The sequence below is a fragment of the Triturus cristatus genome, chromosome 7, assembly GCF_964204655.1.
Source record: "Triturus cristatus chromosome 7, aTriCri1.1, whole genome shotgun sequence".
Taxonomy (NCBI): domain Eukaryota; kingdom Metazoa; phylum Chordata; class Amphibia; order Caudata; family Salamandridae; genus Triturus; species Triturus cristatus.
Window position 1 is genome coordinate 484,397,086 of NC_140590.1, and position 22,614 is coordinate 484,419,699.

General features: G+C 41.6%; 1 protein-coding gene across 1 annotated transcript in view; it reads right to left on the minus strand.

Annotated features, from left to right (window-relative positions):
• The window catches only part of CFAP52 (cilia and flagella associated protein 52), a 163,076-nt gene that overhangs the window by 52,618 nt on the left and 87,844 nt on the right, over positions 1–22,614 (minus strand). Inside the window, exons 5-6 of the mRNA XM_085616820.1 lie at positions 10,108–10,207; positions 4,301–4,417 (exon numbers count right to left, since the gene is read on the minus strand). Of these exons, the coding sequence (XP_085472946.1) occupies positions 4,301–4,417; positions 10,108–10,207 (217 nt within the window). The remainder of the gene's footprint in view (positions 1–4,300; positions 4,418–10,107; positions 10,208–22,614) is intronic.

Consider the following 22,614-nt stretch of genomic DNA (forward strand, 5'->3'; position numbering starts at 1 on the left):
CTCCTCACTCGGATGTGACTCAGCTTCTGGAGGCAGCACCCTTAAACAAATTTCCTCGGGCAAGCAGTGGCCTGGTAAAAAGAGAGCCAGGTTGCATGGCTCTGTTGAAGAGACTTTCAATGCAACCTAGAAAGAGGTGGGTGATTTCTTTGAGCACTCTGGAGTGAGGGACAAATGAAGAATTGCTACATGAAATACATTCCATCGGCCATTAGCTCTTATGGAGTAGCTGCTCGCTACTACTGCACTACTATTCAGAGAGGCTGCATTGGCCACACTTGTAATCAGTATTATTTAGATGGAGCCCCTGGCTCTGAGAACTTTGCCTGTCGTTTTCTAGGTTCCTCTGTGGAAACATATTTTGCTTCGAAGGTTTTAAACCAAATGAAATGTTTCATTTTTATAAACAACTATTATATTGTTCATTCTATTTTACATAGAAAAGTTCCAACACTCTTTATTAGGAGGGAATACTACACAAGACCCGAAAAGAAACAATTACAGAACCAAGGAACACTCTACTGTTGAGGGCATCAGACGTTCAAACTGCACTGCTTTCAATAAAGGTTTTGCTCTTGAATTCGTACAAAGATGGTGAGCACGTTCGGAGACGCTGCACGTTCGGAGACGCTGCACGTTCGGAGACGCTGATCTCTCCTTCAGGTGATGCCAGGTCACTGAACAGGCCAAGCATAGTATATAACCCAACATCCTCAGTTGGGAAAAGACTCCACACATGGGGAAATATCTAAAGTCATGAAGGACACTTTTTAAACCAATTTTATCCAGAAAGATAAAAGGTCAATATCGATTTGGCAGGAAGTGTTGAGCAAACTGTCTGATTGAAAAAATGGCATCCCGCAGGGAAAATCTGACAAGGAAGTTGACTTTGAAGCTAGATACCCGTCATTTTGAGAGCCCTTTCAGAATAAACCTGGAAATCCTTTTTGGGTTAGGTTGATGCATTGTCAGTGAGGAAGCCCTTTAAGGCTGAAGTTCCCTCTCTTAGGATGCTTGTAGCACTAAGGCATTACTGCTACAGGCATCTTACTTAGAGACCTTCTCAACGCTGAAAGCTGTCAATGCCAAAGGAGATGCCAGCACTGAGAAAAAATGTAAAAGCTTAGTGGGCTGTAAGCACCCGAGGGGCCAGAGAGCGGTGTTGATGGAAAGGGCAACAAGGAATGGGGTAGGACCCTTTGATGCATTAGACCAGTGCTCCCCAAAGGTTTTAGAACAACAAACTTTTGCGACCCACAACAAACTTTAATGACGATGAGGCGGGCTATTTTTTTAATGCATCTAAAGCATTGTGTGCTAGGACACTGTCATTTACAAACAATACATTTTCCATTAATATGGCCACGAACTTTCCACAAACCTACAGTTTTACTGATAATACTATATTGCACACAAATGATAATGTATGGAAATCGGCTTTCCATGAATATTTATCATTTATGCATCACCAAGTAAAGCTTCTTGATTTGTTTCTATCCTACTAAAATCTTTGTTTGCATCACACTTTAGAACTACAAAAATGTGCTTCATTTTTGCTTTCCTAACTGGTGAATGTGTACAGTTAATTTACAGGTGTTTCCATTTTGTAATGTGTTACGAAAAAATAACATCCTTCATCCTTTCCTTTCACACTTCCTGTACCACAGAAACATTGGCACATAATTGACTTCACTATTCTTTCTCTGACTGCAAAGTGAGAGGAGGTTTTAAACACCAATCTCCATGTTAAAATAATAAGCAGCCATTTGTCAGAAGACATCCGTCTTTGAAGTGTAGCAACTGTGACAAGATAATTACTGAATTTAAAGTCATCTTCATTTATTGCTTGGACTTTCGCGACACACCACAAATCGGCTCGCGGCCCACAGTTTGGGAAACACTGCCCTAGACCCTTCCTGGACTGGACAGGTAACAGAGAATATTTAAGTACAGAAAGGGCTTATCAAACTTTCCCTCATATACTGTTCGATGCTAGAAAGCACTTGTGCAGACAATACTCAGCAAGAGGAGTCAGAAGGAAAGCGCATCTAAGATGATTATTTTAGACATTTCTTTAGAGAAGCAAATTACATCATGCCAGCAGCAACAACGAAACCAAGCAGAGTCGGGCCTGTGTCCCAGTTTCTGTCCACCTCTCATTGACGGTGAAGACTGAACCCTTCACATCTAACACCACAAACCTGAGTGACATTACATGAATATGGCAAACTCAACACAAGATTCAGCAGTCACCAGAGATAGCAATCCCTGTCAGTCAGTAACCCTGACAAAAGTACACATTAAAAAACACCTCTGTAGATTGAAAAGAGAGTGAGGGGAAAAGGTGCATGAGCGGAAACAGAAAAATATATGTTGCTTGGAGGAAAAAAGAATGAAAACAAAGACAGACACTAAAATACTGAATGCAGTTAAGAAATTCTCATAAAACTACTTTCTGAACATAATTAAATATGAAATAGTCCAGAGTCCAGTGTTCGGGACCTACAGTTATAGAGCAAAAAAATTACCTGGCAGTCACTGTGTGTTTCTTGGACAGTAGAACTTTGGAGTCTGGTTCACAAAACATTTTTGACTAGGACCATTTCATGTCCTTGGTGGTACATTCAGGCATTCCTTGTTCCAAATATCTTTTCCTCCATATTATGAAAAGAGGATTCTGGAGGTGGTCATGTGTGACAAGAACGTTTGGGCATATTTCTTGTGTGGCATCTTCTTGTGGTCATGAATTTTTTATGCTGCTGTGTTTTTGTGCATTACTAAAATGTGATTTTGTTGTGCTGTATTGTGGTTGTTGTGCTTTTTTCTGTTTTCTTGTGATGTGATCTGCTTTAATTGTGTTATGTTACTTTGTGGATGTCATTTTGTTGTGTTCTATTGTTTACTTTAGATATGTCAACACATGTGCCACACTTTCTGCCAAAAACAGCACGTCTTGAAGGTTCCTGTGACAAGCAGCCATTTGCCACTGTCTGCTCTAGCTCCTCAACTGTTAAGACACCAGTCACCCCAAAATTGAAGCAGAGACTGAGGGTCTTATTTAGAGTTTGGCAGGTGGGATACTGCGTCTAATGTGATGAATATCCCATATGCTGTGTTACAAATGTCATGTGCTAAAATCCACTTGTAATATGGTGGGTGGAGCATCCACTACTTTTGTGACAGAATATCCAATCCTCCAAACTCAGCTCTCCCAGTGCTCACATTATGTGATACGCCCCCGGATTCTTTATTCTCTTGTGCAAGCATTGATGCCTATGTGCACCATTTCCCACCTTGTTTTATCTTTATTTGGAGACAATGAACAGCAGCTCAAAATACATACAACGACATGTACAGAGATTCTCTTGGTTGCCCTGTGCTTTGTATACCATCAAGCTTGAAAACAATGACACGGGAGCGTGTGAACATTGATACACCAGATTGGGAACAGTGAAATGTGAACATCACAACAATAAGGCGTAAGCACAGGAAAAAGGCACCACAAACACTGGAACAATCAAATATAAGTATGGGAACCATGAAACTCAAGCATGGGAAGCATGGAAATAGTGAAAAGCGAGAATTAGAAGAGTGATATGCAGGCTTGGTGAAATAGTAAGCAAGTAGAGCAAAATTATGCAGGAGCGTAAAAACAATGCTACTTAAGCATAGGAACAATAGTACATGCGCACAAAAACAATGGCACAGGGCCAGGAAAAGTATGGCACTCAGTCATGAGAACAATGTCTCAGGGGAGCAGTGACACCAAATGTGGTTCGAAAGACACAGCGGAGAGGCTAAAAAAAACACTGAGGCATGATTAAAATGACACCGGACTATGGGGCTAGTATCATGGGAGGATGGGAATAATGACATGCAAACTTGGAGACAATGACATAGGGGCATGGGAACAATGACACAGGAGTATGGAAAGGATGCCATAGGGTATGGGGACAATGACACTTGAGAATGGAAACAATGACACTGAAGCATGGAAACAATGACACTGGAGCATGGGAACAATGACACAGGACCATGGGAAAGATGCTACAGGGGTATGGGAACAATGGCACTGGAGCATAAGAATAATGACACTGAAGCATGGGAACAATAACACTGGGACATGGGAACAATGACACTGGACCATGGGAACAATGGCAGAGGATCATGGGTAGAATGACATGGGAGCATAGGAACAAGGTCACTGGTGCATGGAAACAATGACACAGGAGTAAGGGACAATGCATTTGACCACAGGATCTCATTTCGCCTTTCTACAAAACCATCTCATCAAACTCACCAGGCTGAACTTGTCCTTCGGTGGCCCGCAGCTGTTCAGTAGTTTGTTCTTCACATTGATCGTCAGTATGTCACCAGTGGTGGTACCACAGTAGAACAGTTTGTCATCCTCTGAGACCTACAGTAGAAAGGTTTGCTGTACTATTAGTGCACATCCATCCTTTGTGCTACATATAGGTACTATAGGATAAGAAGGAAAAGGGTCTGGAGCTCTGTGACTGCACAGGTCTAATGGCATTGATGTACTACATAAGACAAATGTTACAGAATGCTACAGATGCTGTGCCATGTCTGGAACAGTTGTGCCTTCATGCATTTGGGTGAATGTATGACAGGGTGGAAAAGCTGACTGATAAGGAACATCTTGTTTCTAAAGGAGCAGTTGTATGCACTAACTGAGAAGGTAACAAAAGAGTGTCTGAATTACCTGGCATCTGTAAAAGTGTAGGAAATTGTGCACTGCCCAGGTTATGGAGGACCAGTTTGAAATAGCTATTGATGTTTAAGGTCATCCCATTACTGGCAAACAGTGAGCACTGCTTCGAAAAGAGCATACGATCCAGGCACTAAAAGTTTCTTCTACTGCAAATGCTCATAAACAGGATACTCCATTAGAGTACTCCATACTGCAAACTGAGGTGCTGAAACTAAAGATCTGAGGATCACCAGCGTGTGTCTATAGATCCACCCTGTTCCCCCTCTGAAGAGCAAGGTTGAACAGTGGACTACTGTTGTAGGTAAAAGAAGTCCAAATGTAGCCAAGTGTTAAGTCACAACAAGGTGGTTTATTGTTCCAGTTACAGAAGATGAAGATGGTAAATAAGATAGTAAGTAGATAGCGGATAACCCCAGCAGGAGCAGCCTCCCTGCTGCTCAGCCTGCACACACCAACTGACACTCCCCACATCACCAGTCACCCATGCATTCCGCGACATCACCGAACATTCCAACACTCATCCTGGCTGAGCAGTAGGGAAGATGTGACTGAGTGAAAAGAGAGGCGACAATCAAGTCACAACATATCCCCTTTTGTTACACCAACAAATGACAGTAAAAAAGCATGAACGAAGATAAAGCAATAACCAAGATAAAAACAAAAGCAAAGAACATTACATGTAGAAATGTAACAATGCGAATTTCTACAAACAGAACTACAGCAAGTCTAAAAGGTTGCAAAATCAATAAATACATTAGCGTCACCAAATAATAAACTTCATGTTAAAAATGTCCTAAAATGCAATAAAACAATAAATGGACTGGTAGAACATCCCTGAAGTCATAAAAACATTAATTTATGAAAAAGCGTTAAAACTGTAAAGAAGTCATAAATGCAATAAAATATGAAAAGAATTGGCAGAACATTCCTGAAGTCATAAAAGTATTAAATTATGAAACAGCACTAAATCATGAAAAGATTTACCTTGAAATAACTCCAATCCATTCCCTTTCCTCACAAAAGAAAGGATGCAAGCACACCGGACACTATACTGTAAGCATAGCCTGAACTACCATCACAGGCAACACACGTATACACTCTTGTACACCAGACGAGATCTAATGTCTCAGGCAACCATGCAAACTATGCACCTGACATGATTTCCCGTCCCCGGCAATGCACACACTACACCGTAGACACTAAAGCAACCAACCCTATAGCGCAACAAAAACTGCGCTGTACACCTGACAAGACAAAATGTCTCAGGCAAAACACACACTATGCAGTAAACTCTAGGGCAAACAACCCTATAACGCAAAAACTGCACTGTAAACCTGACAGGACAAAAAGTCTCAGGTAAGGCACACTAAACTATACACCTGTAGTGTCAGACAACGCACACACTACGCAGTAAACTCAATAACGCATACACTACACAGTTCACCTGAAAGGACCAATGGTCTCAGGCAAAACACCTCAGAGTACACAACCGTTCACGCAGCACAAGGATAAATAACGCTATAACTCAGTATCAAGCACACTACAACAGAATGCAGTACCAGGGAACAAAACAATTAACCCAAAGGAATTCAGCACCCTAACGCAGTACAATACAAGAAGGCTAGAACTAAATAAAGGTCTACCAGCTCAGCACAACATAGACAGAACCATTTCCAGAGCACTAAGTAGCACACTACACACAACACGCAACAGCACAAGAAACGAACCACAACATCCAAATACAATAATGATATACTAGGCAGCAAACTTAGCACCATAGAGCATAAAGTGTAACACCCATGGCAACAAAAATTACACAGATAGAACAAGGCACAATACTTCAGGACATCAAGTACACTGCATACATAGAATTTTAACCATACGGTCGTTGAAGTGACCTTTTCATCAGAAGCACTAAGACCCAAAGAAATGGGTGTGGAGTATGGTCGGGAAAGAGCAAGTGAATACAACTTATGCGCACACCTGGAGACAGACACCCCCACATTCTGACCCAGGCATGACATTCAATGGAGCAGAAGACTTCATGTCACATTTCATGTGACCTGAGAGAATGCCAAATCCTGGCATCAGCAAAGACCACAAAATAAAAGGAAAGGCAAAAAAAACATTACTCAGTTCCAAACTTCAAGACCGTCATACTGTCTGAATTGAAACTGATGAGCGATGTCTCACCCGAACTCCATGTAGAAGAAGGCTTGGAACCATATCACCACTAAGGTCCACATGGCGTATGAACAAGCAGAGAACAGTTTTCAATCGTGTCGGTGATGTGCAATGCAGGTGACAAAACTCCATTTGAGACGGCCCTCGCAACGACATGCATAAATATGGCGGCACGCAGAGCTGGAGAGCATCGGATGGCTCATGAAGGGTGCGTGCTCCCACAACCTTGCGGGACAGAGCAGCGTCACAAGAAAGTTCGTCAACAACGGTGGCAGGCGAAAACAGCAAAGAAGCGTCACGCGACACCAGAATGAGGTAAGGTGTGAGCTCTCTGGCCATGTTCTCGCGGACTGCGGCCGTTTCAAATGCCGCGCAGAACAAAGGCATACGACAATCCTCAGACACATTTAAAGAGGTACTCACCAATAAAACATTGGAGAATCTCTTTACCGCACCAAAGCTGATTCGAATAGCTTACAATGGTGAAAACAATGACAACGCTGGCACCGAATGCCGCTCCCTAATCAAACGTGAACCCCTTTCAGCACACAGCAAAGAACAATAATTCTCTCCACACCAGTATAGACTTAAAACATGAAGCACTTGTACAAGTGCAGCTCTTCACGGAGTGAAAGACTTTTGCCAGACTTTTTAGATGGGTTGATAGAAATCCTGCCAGTCATTTTTAGGTCGAGGACCATCCGGTCTGCCGAAGGCAGAACCGGAAGTCGAAGATTTAATGTTTTGGAGAAGAGGGGCTTGAACCCGCCCCTCTTCTCCCCTCTTCTCAATTGGCTGGCCTCTTGAATGCTGGCCAGCCATTGGAGAAGAGGCTTTGTCACTCCGAACAGGCCCCGTCCTTTTCGGATTCGGGGGCGTGTTTTTTTCTACTTTTCTGATTATCTCCTCCAGCCAATGGCAAGAGGAGAACACGCCCCGAATCCGAAATCGCCGCTGCCTTTCTCCGAGGCATTTCTGCTTCGCCTCGGAGAAAGGCAGTGGTGTGCTTGTTATTTTCTTGGCTTGCCTTCACTTAGACTGCAGGGACTCTGAAAATTCGAAGTGCCCGTTGGTCGTTAGGGATGCCGAACTCTGAGGCGGCAGCTGCGAGGGCCTTCCTGTGGGCCCCTCATGTCTCCATGCGAGGGACTCTCGGACGCAGCTTTTCCCCTTAGGGGGGCCATCCACAGGTCTGACTCCACCTCCATGTCCGCACTCTTTTTCCCCGTTTTTCAACGCTGTTTCTCCGGCCCCTCCAGTTCACACTACTTTCTACCATTCCAACACAGCCTCTCTAGGTACGAAAGGATTTGTTAGTTTATTTATTAGCCGTGGGATCGTCTCCAGTCCATACATAAGCTCTGACCTCGTTTCTCCCCCCGAGCATTTAGACTAGACACTGCCCGTCCAGCACTGCCCCAATAATGTGTGGACCACTAGACTCCACACGGGCTCTGTCCCGCTAGCCCCATGTCCCTGGGGCGTAAAGTAGGTCTTTTTTTGGCGGGGGGGGAGGGGGAGAGCATTCAGCCCAAGGCTGATGAATAGCCATCTATGAGATAACGGAAGCTCGGAGCCGAGCCTGGCCTCGTCACATTTGGGGGGCATCGTTTTGTGTTACGCCAATGTCATGTACCATTCTCTCTGCCCAAGAACATATTGTTATATATGTGACATCTGCAGCCCCTCCTCTGTCCCTTCAAGCCCAACCTTTCAGCCAGTCACGAGAGTCACTCATTCTCCCTGCCCGCGCCCCTTATGGCCTCGTCTGTCTCGCCCCCCTGTCTCTGCCCCTCCTATAATCCTGTAAATTACCCCCCACCCCCCAACCTGCGCGTAATTCAGAGTTTCACTGCTTTATTAATTCATGCTCTGTCTGGAACGGGCCCACAGGATTGTCTCATATATTTATGGATTACTGTCGAGGGAAGGGGGGGGGTCCCCATTACTCAGATGTCTGCAATTAGTGGTTGGGGAAGTTTTGACGCAAGAGAGACTTCTGCATGGAAAACCCCCAAGGCAAAACATGAGAGCTTCCTCCCGCCCCTCCCAGCTCTGAAAAGTAGGACAGCCATGGGCCAGCTGTCCCTGCACTTCTAGCCAAGGACTGGCGAGAGTTTCACTTTCTCACTTACTCCTGCAAGGAAGCTACTTTCTCGGGGCCGGTCCGCACTGGTACAGCGCAAGTGATTTCGCGGTGTAAACAGTGCCAAGGAAGAGGATGTGTCGGTACGGCCATTGGTGCCCACTTTTGAACTGGGGAACCGGGAGAGTCTCGGCGCCTGCTCAACATCCTTTGACTCTGGGCAAATCACTTAATTTCCCCGTGCCTAAAAAAACAAGTATTTACAATGCAATGGTCTCGGCATTGGTAAAATTAGAGCTATTGGCATTGCTCATGACATTATTTTTGTTTATGTTTTTGTTTTTAAAACATTTAAAGAAACGGCATTGTCATGAGCAATGCCAACAGCTCTAACTTTAACAATGCCGAGACCGTTGCATTGTAAATGCTTGTTTGACTGCCAGTCAGTATAGATAATAGAATCACGCTCTGACAGTCACTGCCGGTCGCTGCTCAAATAAAGATGCAAGTTAACTCCTTGTTCCATGAATCCATGTTCCTCTATTTAAAGAAGGTCAAACACCCTAAGCAGGCTGTCCAGGTAGAAACGGACACTCTTGGGGTTGGTAAGAGCATTTATTCCTTCAAGATTTAAGCTTTTATAGCATATATTTCTTAAGTAGTTTCCAGTAGTACCGTTCTTTCAAATGTCAAGCATCCAGTTTCAATTTTCTTTGTAACAGTATTCAAATTTCCACATCAGTTTCAAAGGCAGTTCATCTTCCAAATCACGAAGGTTTTTTGTTCCAAATCGTCACCAAAATGTTGTAGGTAAAAGAAGTCCAAATGTAGCCAAGTGTTAAGTCACAACAAGGTGGTTTATTGGTCCAGTTACAGAAGATGAAGATGGTAAATAAGATGGTAAGTAGATAGCTGATAACCCCACCAGGAGCAGCCTCCCTGCTGCTCAGCCTGCACCCACCAACTAACACTCACCACATCACCAGTCACCCATGCATTCCGTGACATCACCAAACATTCCAACACTCATCCTGGCTGAGCAGTAGGGAAGATGTGACTGAGAGAAAGGAAAGGCGACAATTAAGTCACAACAACTACTTACTGCAATACAAGTGACAAGTCTTTTCAGCTGGCCTGTCTTGCACTCGGTGGGCCACATTTTCCTATTCGGCAGGTCCAGCTCCCAGACGCGTAGAGTGCCGCTGCAGAGACAAAGAGAAAGGAGCTTAAGGACCACACCAACCCCTGATACATCCATGAAGATGCTTTGTTGTGGGTGCCTCTAAGTATCAAGCAGCATACACTACCAATGCAGAAAGGAGGAGCACAACACATGAGCATTAAAATAAATCATTTACAGCCACTGGTGGTGAGTGGGGGTTGGAAATATGGAAGGTTTCTTTTAAGCAGTGGTGGCTGATGGCCTTTGAAAGTAGTTGAGTGTAATTGCCCGCTCCAAATTAGTCTAATTAAGCATACCCGACTTCCTTCAGGGGAGGTCGCTCAGGCCAGGTTATTTCTATGCCAAGAGAAGTTTGAAGAAAAGAGGGCTAAATATTACATTTTGCCACACAAATTATATATAAATGTGCTGAAGAGTAAAGGTCCCCAGGAGAACTCATGGGATAGGCCAGTCATTTAATGGAAGGTCAGGCAAGCCTGAAACTCTACAAGACTGATGGAGGATCATCAGTCCATGAAACCTTTGTGTAAATGGTGCCATTTTCAGAATGATTAAAAAAGTGTCTAAAAAGCATTGGTGATGCAGACAGTCCAGAAAATACAATTTCACAGTATCCCTCATTTTTCACTTCGTTTATATAGATGTCTTGATTTTAATACCTATTTGTTAATTGTCCACCGTACTCCAGTGAAACGATTATCAAGCATATGTTATGACTGACTATGTCCTTGGAAGGACCGGGATATAAAAATAAAGCCATGCAAACTCAGGCAGTACACAGCAGAGCATGGAACAACTGTACAGGATTCTGTAGCAGTGCTGTCACCGAGGTCACATAAACCTGACAGGTAGACAGGTTACACCAGTCTTACAGACTAGTGTGGTTATCACTCAGATATCAGCTTTAAATATACTTTGTTATGCAATCATTTTGTCCCCAAACGCCAGCTTTTCTGCTCATGAACGTAGAGCATTTTGATCTTTAATACACATATTTTATTTTGGAAAATATAATAATTTTCTACAAAGAAAAGCTTCTCATTTTCATATTTTTTTCCCCTGATTACCAGAGTTTCGTTTTCGTGAATACACGTTGGGTGCCAAAACATACATTTGTCATGATCAGCAAGTAGTTGCATGCACTACTGTCACACAAAGATAGATTCGGTCATGCACACCCCTGTATCACCATTTCATGCCTGAGAAATCCACAATAAGCCAGTAATAGCCACGAATATGCCAGGGCCAGCAAGGGTGCCCACAATGTGCCAGGAATCACCATTGTGCTAGAGTCCTCAGTAGGGCTGGGTTTCATCAAGCCATGAATGCTCACAAGCTGCCAAGAATGACCACCATTTTAGCAGGGTAAGTATTAAATTACTGTTGATACCATCATTCCATGGATGTTCACAACATGCCAGGAATCACCAGAAGTACACCAGAGTCAATGTTATACCAGGTTTAGGTGTCATCATGGCATCAATGCCAATATAAGCATGGTATTACCAGTAGTATACCACTAGACATACTAGAGATGGGTGTGTCAAGAAAGGCACAATATACAAATAAATTCCACAAGTATGCCGTCATTAAACTAGGGGTGAGCACCATGTGATGGAGGTTCACAATATGCCCGGAAATACTACCAGTGGACTAAGAACAATCTCCATTTTGTCAGGGCTAGAATTACAGAAGGGGTGGGCATTATAATGCAATCAATGTCCACAATATACTTAATATCATCAACAGTATTACAGAGCTCGCATTATACCAAATGTCTGGGCACCCTCATGCTAAAGCTGTCCACAATATTTAACAACATACTACCATTAAAAGAGCCTTAAAAACCTTCCTATTCAAAATATGCTTAGATTAAGATCTATCTAGAACTGGTGATTTGCACTCACTGTTACACTGACCAGCCATGCTTGTTGTCTTGCTGCTCTTAAACAACCTTTCTTACCGCATGCCTTTTACCTTCAAATGAGCATGCCTATCTCAGCCTGAACCTCAACCTCAGCACAACAATATCACTACTGTTACATGTAGGTTTTAAAAAAAATTGTAAAGTACACGTATGCCATGAGATTCAGTTGCACTATATAACAATGACACATAAATAATTATGCCAGCATTAAACTAGGGGTAGGAACCATGTGACGGATACCCGCAACAATGCCAGAAAATACACCTTTATGCCACAATCAGATTTTTAAGAGTGGTGCCTCACCATGTCACTGATGACCACAATATACCAATTGTTATCACTGTTAGGCTAGGTCATCATTATACCAAAAGTGGATAGTCGTAGTACAATCATGCCATCAATGCCCGCAATATTCCAAATATTATCCCTATTATAAAGTCCAACATTTTACTTGTGTGGCCACCTTCACTTGAGCACCCACACTAAATGAAGAATTAACGTTTTTTTTCACATTCAGAAGTTTATCAGGATTGGGCAGCAACATGCCACGGATGGCCGTAATATATTTCAAATCCTACCCTGAAAGCTGTCACTGTAACCCATGTTGCAAATCGTAATGATAGAGCATGATTTCTTTTACCTCAAAGTCCCTTGAGGCGTAGTTCAATATCTCCTTAAACTCTTGCACCACCAATGGTGCCCAATTCTACGCACCCTTCTCCCTGAGTCAGCCCAATGCAGGTATCATCACAATTCTCTTTATGCCATTACCTTAACACAGGCCAACCAGAACTGTCTGTCTGTCTGTCTGTCTATCCTCAGCCCATCAAAGTACTCTAAGATAACCCCTCCTGTTCTACAGTGCACCGTTGCTTCTGGCTGCTCACTCGACGACCAGAGATCAGACACGGCTAATCATGCAAGCATTTCAGCAAATATTCAATATTTGGATGTTGATTTACTCCTCATGATGGAAACATGGCACACATATGTGCCTCAATCGACCATGGATAGCCCTACCCTCCCTTGTATTGAATCCCGAGGCTAGACTGTGACCAAACATATGGGTAGGGACTCTTATGTCTCCAACTTCCGTCTAGTCAGTGACAGTGTCTAATTACAGACCCATCACCCTCCCATGCCAGCTAAAACTGATTTACCACTCCGAGAAATAAGATCTCATCTGCAGACCACCTTAGGAAGCACATAACTACACAGCCTCTCTCCTATGCTGAAAGTATCTGCCTAGAAGGCATTCATACTATGGGAGAACCAATCAGATATCACAGCAGCTAACCTTGCCTTATTTTTGTCTGACCATAGTTTCATCCTATATTGGGTCGACAAGTCTCATGACAAGGACAAAACCCTTGCCATAATCCTTTTAACCTCTTCTGTGCCCATGAAGAGATAGTCTCGTCATGGAGCACGGTTGCGCTGTGCCCATGACGAGACTATCTCGTCATGAACCCCACCCACTAATGCAACGCCCGGCACAGGAGGGGGAAAGGGCGTGGCACAGAAGGGATTAAAACAAGATTTGGTCTTTGTGACAGACCCTATAATTGTTGACTTTTTTTTTTTTTAGCAGAGTTTTATATAGCGCGAACTTGACCCGAATCCAATCAGGTATCAGATCGCTTTACATAGCACCAGTTACGTTACATGAGGACACACATTCATTTTTTGTTAGGCACAGGGAGATTAAGTGATTTGCCCAGAATCACAGGATGTTTAGCATCATTACCGAGACTCAAACCCAGTTCCCCAGGTCCGAGGTCGAGCGCCCTAGCCATTAGGCCAACTCCTCTCCCCTTGTCTCACCATCTAAGAATCCATTTGTTGTCAAGAAGCCACTCGCTCATTCTCTCAGCAAATCAAAACAAGCATTGAAAATGCAATAGGTCTCGCCTTTGATTAAGTTAAAGCCATTTGCTTTGCTAATGGTATTGCATAGCAAAGCAAATGGCTTTAACTTAATCAAAGGCGAGACCTGTTGCATTTTCAATGCTTGTTAAAGTGGCTTCTAGGTTACGTTTCTGGTCCAACATGATTCAAAAGAATTTGACAGAGTAAACAGTTTGATTCTAAAAACCAGCAGACCTGCTTATTTTTATTCAATTTTTATTCATAAGCCTGTCAGGTTTTCGGGGATAAGAGAAACATATTCTGTTTTTCTGTTGGCTCAGTTTTAGATCTTTACTTTTTTAGTCATTTTCTTTTGGGTAGACAGTGCAGCACTGGGTGGGCAGAGGCTGTGGACACCTTAAGGAATAACTGGGTTTCATGTTCACAGAGGTAACAGAGACATTCTTACTCTGCTAATGGTGACCCCTGGGGTTCCATATGCATATTGACATGTGAAGGTACCACTACTGGGCCCTGGGGTGCACCACAAGAAACGGGGGTTGATTTGACGGGAGGCTCCACAAAGAGACACCGGTGAGGTAGATAGATTCAAACCATAGTAGTGCCATGTTATTAAATGTGATCCCTTCTACGGGGGTGAAAAGTAGGCTTTGGTGAAATTTAAATTACTGCTGTGAAATTTCTAGAAAAATGCATTACACTGTTATGTGGAATTCCTGAAATGACTCCATCATGCCGTTTCACATAATTCCGTGCCATTTGTGGTAAAAACCGCCCGGGAAGGCATGGGAACAACAGAACGCGAGTGGCTGCTGTTCAAGGTGCTTTTGTTAAATGCATCCTCGTACCAAAATTTCACATGAGGGCTCATTTCGCACTAAAATATGGCTCGGAATGGCGAACTTGTCTTTCCCATGATGAGGAGTAATTTTGGGGTCATTTTACCAAAATTACATGCAGTTATGCGAAATCAAATTTCGTGAATTTCACAGACCCCTCGTGAAAAGGAGATCTTTGCTGCCAACTCTATCCATGGCTGCGAATGTCACTCTGTTTCCTGCTTCCTCCCTCTTAAGTCCCACCTTTCACCACCACTCTCCCTCATTCTTTTGTTACTTTGATGTTTCTTTATTTCTTTCTCCTTTCCATTGTCTCTCTCTTTTCTTTCTTCACCTCCGTTTTCCTCTCTTTTTTTCCCCCTTCTTACTTTCTTTTCTTGTTCTTTCTTGATACCGGGTGCAAGGCATCTTTCATCCTCCATATAGTGATAGCAGTCTGACCTCTAGAGATGTGTAGTAGGGGGTGTAGGAGTAAGGCCTAGAAGGCTTGAGGGAGAGCAGCTGGGAGAGGGGGCAGCTGTGGGCAGAACACAAACAGACCCCCACCTGTCCAAAACACACACACAAGGCACACAGTCCACATGGCAGCTCAGATAGCAACATACACACATACACACACACACACACACAGAACATGCACAGCAACACTCAGAACCACACAGGCAAACCACTACACAACAAAGCACACAACAATGCAGATAGTAAAACAGAGAAACACAAATAACATGCAGAATACATAGCAACATCCACACAACACCCAGTCTCTCTCTCACACGCACACACAAGTTCAGCGCCATTATGTGAGCAACAAGTTTAAGAGAAATGCAACACAATCCTACATTAATGTGTTTGTCTTTGGAATTAATTTCACACTGACACACCTTAAAACCACATAAGCATACATGTTAGACTAAACATATACGAGGCTTCTCGTGGACGGGTTAGTCACACAGTCATTTAGTGCACTGTTCACTAGTGTGTGAGCCAAAGTATATTTTTGGCAGGTATCAGTAACAGCTTGTAAACAAATAGTGACTGCACAACACTCAGATCTGAACAGAAACACAAGCTGACACGCACAGGGGTGGAGCCCGCCCGCAAGCGCGAGACGCATTCTAAGGGGGGGGGCACCAGAAGATACTGGATCTCACAGCCCCCATCCCACAGAGACAGTCCCATAACCATCTGGTGACCCCCACCTCCCAGAATCTGAAAGCTATCTCAGGAGAAGTAAACGTTTTGGAAAGACACACACAAAACCACGCCCCCCCTTCCCCAGCCCCAACCCCGACCACCCCCCAGATCCGTGGTTCTGTCTGGGTATTCATAGAGAAAAAAATATGTGCCCAGCGAGATACATATACATATCGACAGAAACATATATATATTCACTGAAAAAACCATAGGTTTCACACATGTTATAGTTAGCGGAAATTTTACTGATAAAAAACCAGTGAAATTGCCCCGTTATAGTTAGTGCTGGCAACTATAACTCACGCGACCGCAATCCTCTGCTGATGCCAATACTGTATTTAGACACTTATTTGCCCATGTCTTCTTCCATACATTTTTAGCTATACATATATTACAAATATTTTTTTTTCATAAAGACACATATGTCATCAGCAGAAGATTGCGGTCGCGTGAGTTATAGTTGCCAGCACTAACTATAACGGGGCAATTTCACTGGTTTTTTATCAGTAAAATTTCCGCTAACTATAACATGTGTGAAACCTATGGTTTTTTCAGTGAATTTGCAAGGTTTTTTAAATGCTAATTCCTAACTATAACGTGTGTGAAACCTATGGTTTTTTCAGTGAATTTGTACGGTTTTTTAAATGCTAAGTTACTTTACGCCATTCGAGGCGTGCGCGCCCACTTAACGCAGTTCGTTCCGTGCACGGTTTTTATCAACTTTAATAAGCCCTGTACATTTGGTGGCCTTCGGCCACCAAAAGCACAGGGGGTGGGGTCAATGTGGATAGTGTTTTTTTTATTTCGATTTTATAATTTCATGCTGCCAAAATTTAGTTTTTTTTACCTATTAATAAGCCCTGTACATTTGGTGGCCTACGGCCACCAAAAGCACAGGGGGTGGGGTAAGTGTGGATAGTGTTTTTTTTTTTTTTTTTTTTTACCGTACGCTTACGGTAAGCGTACGGTAAGCGTACTCGGCGAAATTGCCGAAAAAAAAATAAAACCGTTTTTGCTCTTGGGGGATGTTTGGGGACTCCCTCAACATGACTATGTGGGAGGGAGTTGTCAAAACAGCCCCGTAACATGTTTTTGGCCATCTTGTTTGATAAACAACACTCAGTGCGAGAGACAAAATGGCGGCCGCCGCTTCCTGGTTTCGGCCGATTCGAATGTTTACTAAGATCTAAGAGCCAATCAGAATCGCGCTCGCGCACGCCACCGTACGCTTACGGTAAGCGTACGGTAAGCGTACCGTAAGCGGGCTCAGATATATATATTGATTTAAAGGCTATTTTCTCAGAATCTACTGAACAGATTTACACCAAACCTACAAAAGGCACTTCCTTGACCTAGGGACTACCTCTCTGCCAAATTTCTAGTAATTCTGTTCAGCCGTTCGGGCTGTAGCTCGTTCTAAAGGTCCTATGGAAAAATGCATGGGAAAAACGCGTTTTGGGACCCCCCTTTTATCTCAGCCCCCGCTTGACGAATCCCCCCGAGACTTTCAGGGTAGGAGCGGAGCGTAGCGCCCCACCTATTTTGAGAAATTCGCGAGGATTCATCGACCGGCGCCAAAGTTATTCAAAATAGAATGTTGAGGTTTTCCTATGGAAAAGGGGTCCTAACTATAACTACCTACTGGCGACCGCCAGTAGGTAATATATATATATATATATATATATATATATATATATATATATATGGATAAATATGCGTACAGATCTATATACATGTGTATAGATACTTAAATATATAGATAGATATTACAGGTATGTGTATATATATATATATATATACGCATCTTACAACACCTTAGAGCGATAGTCAATTCTGACATGACATATCCTGTGGCCAGACATTTCAAGGCAGTACACATGAATAAATTGGAGGACCTCAAGTATTTTGTTATTTCTGCTGTTCCACCCATGAGAAGGGGGGGTAACAGGGAGAAAGCACTTAGACAATTAGAGTCTAAATTCATACTTGAATTGAACACTCATACACCGAATGGTCTAAACAATGGGGAAGAACTATACAATATCTTATGAGGCCATGCTTGTTGATGTTTATTTGATGCCATCTTACTCTATTTTTAAAGGAAAATAATTTTACATGTTACTGTGGGAGTTGAATCTCTTTTATATTGCATTTTATTGAATTTTTGAAAAAAAGTCTTTTAATACATTTTTGCATTTTGTTCAAATTTTAAGAATGTATTTTTATATATAGATCTTTTTAAAGGCTATTTATAATATTGTCGGAATGTTTACATACTCTATCAAGTTTATACAGATTGGAGTAAGATTACTGACAGTGCAATTGGATTCAAGCACACTACATGTTGATTTTTCCTTTCCTTTTCTCATAGCGGTCATTGATTATATAATCTCTCCATACCAGGTTGTACCTATTTGACACCTATTTACTATGTGATTCATACATCTAGTCATTGAGATTTTGGTTATTTTCTGACTCCCTGGCTTCTAATTCTTATTTACGTAACAATAATAAGAAGAAACACAACTGTTGATTTAGATGTAGAATCTAGGGTTCATGGGTACATGTCCCTCCAATAATCTATATGTTTCTTGCAACTTCTGTTTCCAAATTCACTTAACATGATTTTTAATCACAATAAATATAATTGTGATTATTTGGATATTATTTTTTAGCACTTTAGAACACCTCTATAAATTCCAAACAGTTTTTTGAAATCTTTTTGCAGGGGATTGACTCTTTAAGAATCACGGCTGTAGACACTAGGAAAATAGATATACTCCTATTTTTCCAAATTTTATATAAATTATGCCATGTAATGCTGTGCATAAAAAAATGATGTTCGGGTTACATTGAGGTATTTGCACCTATAAATGTTTAACCATTTATTGACCATCGATTTGCACATTTGCATTTTTGCACTTTATAACTTATCAATTATTTTAAATTATTTATATAATTTATATAATAATTGTTGCATTTACCTGATATTATGTGTACAGTCATTTGAATCAACAATATTTGTTTTATCACTACGTTTTTAGAAAGGTCACCCAACAAAGAGTATTTCTTCTGTTTTCACTGCATCACGTGACGCAATGAGTGGCACCTGTGTGAGTGCTATAGATAGTGAAGTTAACCCCTTCGGTGCTCATGACGGAATGGTTCCGTCATGACCCACGGTTGAGCTGTGCTCATGACGGAACCATTCCGTCATGACCACACCCGCGCAAGATTCCGTCAGCACAGCGGCAGAATCTGCGCAGCATCGAAGGGGTTAAAGAGCATTTCATCATGTGATCAAGCCCACTTGTTGGGCGAAACGCGTCATGCCGCCATGCCGAAGGGTCTATTTGCTTGAGAAATAAAGAAGAAAACCACGCACCTACCTTGGAGTCCGTGTCCCAATTTTTGCCTTTTGAACTGGAGGAAATAATAGTGGGAACTCTGGTGTTTGTTCATATATATATATATATATATATATATATATCGCGATTTCCACAGCATCTTAGCTTTTCTTCACAGCAACACAGGGACACGGACCACAGAATAGTGCCAATAATCGTTTTTATTCAGATGCCACCATAACGCGTTTCAACTCCTACGAGTCTTGTTCACATGGTAACGTTGCTTAGCGGCAGAGACACTTTTAAAGTTACAACGTGCTCTGTGATTGGTTCATACAAAACAATGGACATAGAAAAGGTATTTCAACTTATCATATTGTCAAATACATTTCCTGACATTGATACTTTGCTTTTTGATGTTTCTATAATTCAACAATTGTTTCTCATGTTGTTAATGATTCCGTCTTTTGCCATGGTAAGTTGTTGATTAATTATTGCTTAAATGCGGTTTCCGTTTTAAAACATCCTCTCAATAGAACTGTATTTTATCACAATTAATTCATTGTATACAATGCGGCCAGTTTGATAAAAGAAGACCTGTGTCCAAAATTGTGCAAATAGTGATATAAAGTGCTACATTAGTGGGAAGTAAAAATGTGTCAGTGCGTTTGAAAAATTGCAAATATATGTGTATATGTGTATTACTCTTAGTCTCACCGATGTCACTATTGGAAGTGTTTTCCATTTAGATACTGTTTTATATTCGAATTGAATTTACTTTACTCAGAACTTATCCTGAGTAATGTCAAATGTTGACAGGCTAGAGAAATGCATGGGTGAATATGTATGTAAATCATATGAGAGATATTGGTGTAGTTCCCGAACATACCTCTCAAACATATGGTGCAAAATCATGCTCACATAAATACAAATATAAATATATAAATACATACATAAATATATAAATATATAAGTACATAAATAAGCAAACATATACACCAATATTTAAAATGTCCAAATATCACACATGTTAAAATTCCTCATAAAATTTCATAAAATTCCATACAGTTTTAATGTCATAATTTGGTTTATAGGAGTTCGTGCTGGACAAGTAGGAGGTTATTTATATGCAAGTATATAGATCTTCCGTGATGTTGAGACCACCTGGGGTCTTTGTGTCGAGGTTTATGATGTATTGGGTTTCTAATTTTCTCAGTTTAACCTCTCTGTTTCCACCCCGTCTACTTGGTGGGATACAGTCTATTAGGAAAAATCTTAAATCCTGACTTCTTGAGTTGTGGTATTCACGGAAATGTCTTGCTACCGGATATGTATTATCGTGATTGTTGATGGCTCTAATATGTTGAAGAATCCGTTTGTGTGCTTGTAGCTTGGTGCTACCGATATATTGTAGCCCACATGGACATATTAGAACATAAATAACATATTCCGTCTTGCAAGTAAGTAACTTTTTTATTTTGACTTCCTCCTTACAAAAGGGTGTTGTGTATGTAGTCCTGTTTATGCCTAGCTGGCATGCCTTGCACGTTTTGCATCTATAAAAACCATAATGTGTTTTGAGCCAACTACAAGATTCAATTACTTCGGGGCTTGTGGTCACAAGTTTATCCCTCATAGACATTCCTCTCCTGTACGTGATAGATGCTTTTTTGGGCAAAGAATCACCAAGGACTGGGTCGCTAAGAATGAGTGGCCAATTGTTCATTATGATTTTTCGTAGCTCTTTGTGTTGGTTGTTATAGTCTACAATGAAGCGAAATTCTCCTTTGCCACTATCCTCCATAGTATTTGCTACTGAGGACTTTGCTTTGGGTTTAATTAAGTCTAGGCGATCACTGTTCATGGATTTTGCTATTGCCCCATCTATAGTTTTGTGAGAATATCCCCTGGCAAGGAATCTTTTTTTGGCTAGTGTTTGTTCCTGTTTAAGGATTATCTCGTCACTATTTATACGTCTTAATCTAAGCATTTCCCCATAGGGAATGCTGTTGATTAAGTGTCGAGGATGGGCACTGGAATTATGCAGAGTTGAGCTGCCTGCTGTTTTTTTGCGATACAGTTTGGTTTGAATTTTGTTTTTGTCAATGTATATGGTAGTATCAAGAAAATTAACAGCTGAGTTGTTTATAGTGCCAGTAAATTCGAGATTTAGGTTGTTATTGTTAATTAAGTTAAGGAAATTTTCTGCCTCACGTTGTTCACCCTTCCAGATTATGAACAAATCATCTATAAATCTTAACCAGATGATAATGTTATTTTTCATGGTTTCTTTGAATTCACTGGCCAGAACCAGCTCCTCCCACCAGCCCATGTGGAGACACGCGGAGCTGGGGGAGAAGCTGGCTCCCATCGCCACTCCTGTTAACTGTTGATAATGCATGTTGTTGAACATAAAAACATTGTTGTTTAAACAAAATTCGACCATATCTGTCAACATTTTACTGTGATGAGTTAATTTTGCCGTCCCCCCACTCAAATAATGTCGGAGTGCTTGTAATCCATCACAGTGTTTAATGCTCGTGTAGAGCGATGTTACATCTAATGCCATCATTAGATAGTCCTCCTGCCATTGGATGTCTTTCAGTTTGTGAAGGAAATCACTTGTGTCTTTTACATATGACTTTAAACCTTGTACATGACTTTGCAAATAGTAGTCCACATATTGTGAGGTATGTTCCAGTAAACTTCCTCGTGCCGATATGATTGGTCTGCCAGGTGGTTGAGTTCTGTTCTTATGGATCTTAGGAATAAAGTACATGGCTGCTGTTGTTGGGCTATCATTTTTTAGGAAGTTGTATTCATCCTTGGTTATGAGGTCTTTGATTCTCCAATTTAATAGTTTTGCATTGCACTGCTGGTAAATTGTTTTTAGATCCGCTCCATTTATTTTCGTATAACATTTTCCATCATTGAGTTGTGATAATGCTTCCTTATGGTACTCTGTTTTCTTCCAGATTACAATATTGCCCCCCTTATCCGAGTTTCGTATGACTATGGAGGGATCATTACTCAATTTTGACATTAGTTTATTGTAATCCGCTGTTCTTTTTTTGTATCTCATTTTTTCATTTCGTACCCTGTGATGTAATTTTTTTTTTTTTTTTTTTTTTTTTTATTATATATATATATATATAGATATATATACACACACAGACCGGCAGATGGACACGTATTTAAACTTACAGCTACACCACACACACAGGCACACGCACACACGACATTAATCTGC